Genomic DNA, 4,110 nt, shown 5'->3' on the forward strand with positions numbered 1-4,110 from the left:
AGTGGGTTGGTGGTAAATGTTACATACATGGAACATTTACAAGCCCATCACTGTTGACATTTACCACCCCACACAGGGAAATAATTACATTCACGCCACGGGTAAATGTTAATAGGCCTATTTATGGTTTAACTTGATATATTTTGGTGAATTTTTGGTGAACTACCAATATCATTTTCTTTAGGATAACACTGCATTTTTCTGTAAAATGTAATAGTAAGAACCCATTCAGGTTTGCATTATATGTAATGCTGACTATGTTGAAATCTTTCTCTGTTGGTAACACAGTTTTGGCTCGGACTAAAGTGTGCGTTGCACTGATGCGATCGTGCTTCTGCACTCAAAAGCACTGAATACTTGACTTGATCAGCAAAATCAAGTCATTACTGCAGATCAGCAAAATCCCACCCAAACACATCATGTGTTCACTGAGTGGAAAGCCTCTCGATTGATATTGGAAAGAGCTTAATCTGGACCAATCAAAATCTGCCCCATATATTCACAGAGGTAGTCGATGACAATCAACAGAAGTTGATGAACTTGAGGCTTGGCTCAAAATAAACTCAACAAAACAAACTGAAAACTGCATATTGCATTTTAAATTTCTCTTTTCTAATTTTAAAGCTCATCATGGGGAATCAAATTGGACTGATTGAGGCAGGGAGACAGAGATTAAAAGAGAGGGGGAGAGAGAGAGGGGGGAGAGAGAGAGAGAGAGAGAGAGAGAGAGAGAGAGAGAGAGAGAGAGAGAGAGAGAGAGAGAAAGAATAAATGAATGAATGAATTCATTCATTAATGGAAAAGCATTTCATTCAGTTCAAGCCAAGGCTTGATGAACATTATTGATCTGGCTTGCAAACCTAATGACACAAACTGGCCCCCCCTGTTCCCAATAAATGAACATTCATGAACATTCAGCCCATTCCTCTAAACTAAAGTCCAAATTGTGGATTCTTAATCTTTTTAAATCAGGACTACACTTACAGCTGGTGGTGTAATATGCATATTGGAAAGAAAGAAAGAAAGAAAGAAAGAAAGAAAGAAAGAAAGAAAGAAAGAAAGAAAGAAAGACATTATTTAATATAGAGGAAATACACAGAGAAACTAGAAGCAGTGCTCTTCCGAGCACAGGTCTCCACCAGGTCAGCTAAGTTATTGTGGCCTCCTGGTGGCCCTATAATAGGCCAATGTGAAAAGGGTGCCATTTCTTCTTCAGCCTTTGACAGCAATTGGACCCTGCATTCATGATAGGCATTTTGTTCCAAAAATTTGTTTTGCTAAAGGTGACCTGCTGGAGGAAGGTTGGCATTTGTTCCTTGAACTAGTGGGAATGTGCAAAATTTCACAGAAATCGCACGCTGTGTTCATGATTTGAGGCATTTTGTACTAAATGGACCAATCCTGCAAACTTTGGAAGCCAATGTTAGCCAAAAAGGATGGAATATGAAATGTCAGACAAATCCGTCTTGATCACGTGACTATAGAGATACTCTGTTTCTATTTGCATGATGTTTGGATGAAATCTGATGGAGTAGGCTAATGTTAAAAAATGTTTTACATAAGTCAGCCTCCTGGTGGCGGTATAAAATGCAGGGCAAAGGCTTCTAGGGAGTGCGCGTACAAAGTTTCACACTGATCGATTGGTGGAGTTATAGGTAAAAACACGAATCAGCCTTTTATAGCGCCAGCCCACCATATATTAAAACACAAAAGACATAGGAGGTGCTCTTGGGCCCCTCATTGATTACGGAATCCTCGTTTGGTATCGCGATGCCCCAGTTGCCTTAAAGTTAAAGCTCCAAACAGCCCAGAACAAACTGATTAGGGTTGTGCTTGGTCTTCCTCTGCCAACGTAGAGGAGTTCTGCCCATACGTCAAAATTTGACTGGGGTTGAGTGAGACTGGGTTGTCCTCCTCGGGCCCACCATACCGTTCATCACCACGAAAGCGTGGGGTGGCTCAAAGTAGCTGACAGAGTACAGCATCTTGCAATGTGCCTGGTGTACAAGTTACACTACACCTTCAAGATATGCATGTACCTGACACACTACTTCCTAAAGGTCAAGGATAACACTATAAAAGGCTCTAATTAGTTCTCCAGCTATACCACCAACATGTGGAAGGCCATTCCGCAAGCCTCAAAGGAGTGCAAATCCCTAGCCTCCTTCAAAATGGGAAAAGTCACCTTCAGGCGGCTGCTACTCGAGACTTGTAAATAGACTAAAAGCCCCCATGTTTCCACCCCCCCTTTTTTCTCCCCTTTTTCTGCTTTTGTAATTGATGTTATCCTATATGTAAAGTACTATCCGTCTGTCTTTCAATGTTATATGAGCTACACACAGAAAAAAAAAGGTTCCAACTGGAACCAAAAATGGTTCTTCAGAGTGATTCCATAGAAGAACCATTTTTGGTTCCACAAAGAACCTTTTTCACCAAGGTTCTTTAAAGAACCATTTATTCGAATGGTTCGATAAAGAACCATTAAAGGTGCTTCAAAGAACCATCAAAAAATGGTTCTTTGAGGAACCATTTTTGGTTCCTCAAAGAACCATGTCAAAAAAAGGTTCTCTGAAGAACCTTTTGGAAAATGTTTTGAATAATGGTTCTTCAGCAAAAAAAATGGTTCTTCAGCTAAAAAATGGTTTTCCAGCTAAAGAAGTGGTTCTTAGGGTAATAAATGTTTCACTACACTTTAAAATATATCAGATTTGTTGGAAAAGATGAACACGAGATTAGTTATAACTCTTTGAATTTAATCAAATCATCATTTAATCAAAATTTAACATCAGTACAACAGTTTCAAAACATTTAAATCTCTTAAGTGCTGTGCAAGTAAAAAAGAAGAATACAAAGCAAGTCCACCTCATACAGGCTCCAGCCGCATACTTGACAAGAGTTCAAAACAATGTGTTTACTCTTCCAGAGCTTCTCATCAACAGCAATGGGTACCTCCAAGTTTTTAAAATGAGCCTGCAAGTTCAGTGGAAGTTCTTGAAGGAACAAGTCACTGACTGTTGGTTGCGCATCATCTTTGATGAGACTTCCAATCCCAACACTGCTGAAGCAGTGTGCGCCACGTAGCTCTTGAAGTCGATGTGGGACTGCCGTCCTGCATGGGCGACATCCACGTAGCTGGCGTCATTCACGTCCCCGCTCGTGCCGTGGCCAGTTTTGTTGGCGTCGTAAGCAGCGTCACTACTAGTGCAGCTGCTGTTTGCCGTGTGGTGATGGTGGGGAATGCTGAGGTACAGGGCACCCAAGCTGCTGCAGGAGAAGCCAGCCGGGTGCACATCCTCCTAGGAGCCATGGGAGGACTTGATGAGCCGGACGACTGGGACAGGCTGGAGCACAGGGGACACTGTCGTACACGTTCTGAAGAAGGGGGAGGTTCAGTTAGTCACATTTAAGATAGTTATGTCTGTCCCTTTTCATACAAAATGGAAAATGGTTAGCAGTAGGTTTGTGTGGATGCTAGACGCTAGGAATAACAGCACCTCCTAGTCTTACTGTTCTAAATGTTCACTTTCTCTTTCTGGGGCCAAAAGGCTTGAGTTAACATTTCTGAGTTGACATCAATACTAAAATAAACCTTGTATGTGATTCAGGTGTGCATGCACAATTAGTGCATTTATTATCCTGTTTACATTTAGAATTACAATTGAGGAAACAGATTGCTCCAATCTGATTTCAATGCATCTAGTGTTGTTTCTCAGCCCTTTTGGGGTCCGTGTCCCTTATCCAACATCCAATGTCATGATACAAATACTTTATATGATTCTGAAATTGTTTATTTTATGCCAATACCTTTTGTATGCAGAACGTTGTAGTCGAGGATGTTTTGTCTGATATCCTCCCAGCTCTCGTGCTCAGCAGGGACGACTGCCTTTCTGGTTCCATACGGTCACTGCTACCAGTACAGCTGCAACACACACATGCACACACACACAATGATTGTGGGTAAAAGACAGTATGTGCAAAAGGATAGTGCCGGCATGATGCTGGGGATAAACCAGAATAACAGCAGTTCAAAACCAAAGATGAGGATGTTTCTAAGTACCTGGCTTTAATCTTTTACTGAAGAACTGGTGGTGCTGTGTTCAGAGCGATAGT

The 4,110-nt window shown here is 41.4% G+C and overlaps 1 protein-coding gene across 6 annotated transcripts in view; it reads right to left on the bottom strand.

The window, feature by feature from the left end:
• Positions 1-2,832: 2,832 nt before the first annotated feature.
• LOC308301687 (uncharacterized protein) overlaps positions 2,833-4,110 on the bottom strand; it is a 2,684-nt gene continuing 1,406 nt past the window's right edge. For all 6 annotated transcript variants that reach the window (XM_080745763.1, XM_080745764.1, XM_080745760.1 and 3 more), the window contains 2 exons: positions 3,805-3,919; positions 2,833-3,372 (listed from right to left, as the gene is read on the bottom strand). In XM_080745763.1, the coding sequence (XP_080601889.1) occupies positions 3,199-3,372; positions 3,805-3,919 (289 nt within the window). In that variant the 3' untranslated portion in view covers positions 2,833-3,198. The remainder of the gene's footprint in view (positions 3,373-3,804; positions 3,920-4,110) is intronic.

This window comes from Nannobrachium achirus, assembly GCF_963921795.1.
Source record: "Nannobrachium achirus genome assembly, chromosome: 17".
Taxonomy (NCBI): Eukaryota; Metazoa; Chordata; class Actinopteri; order Myctophiformes; family Myctophidae; genus Nannobrachium; species Nannobrachium achirus.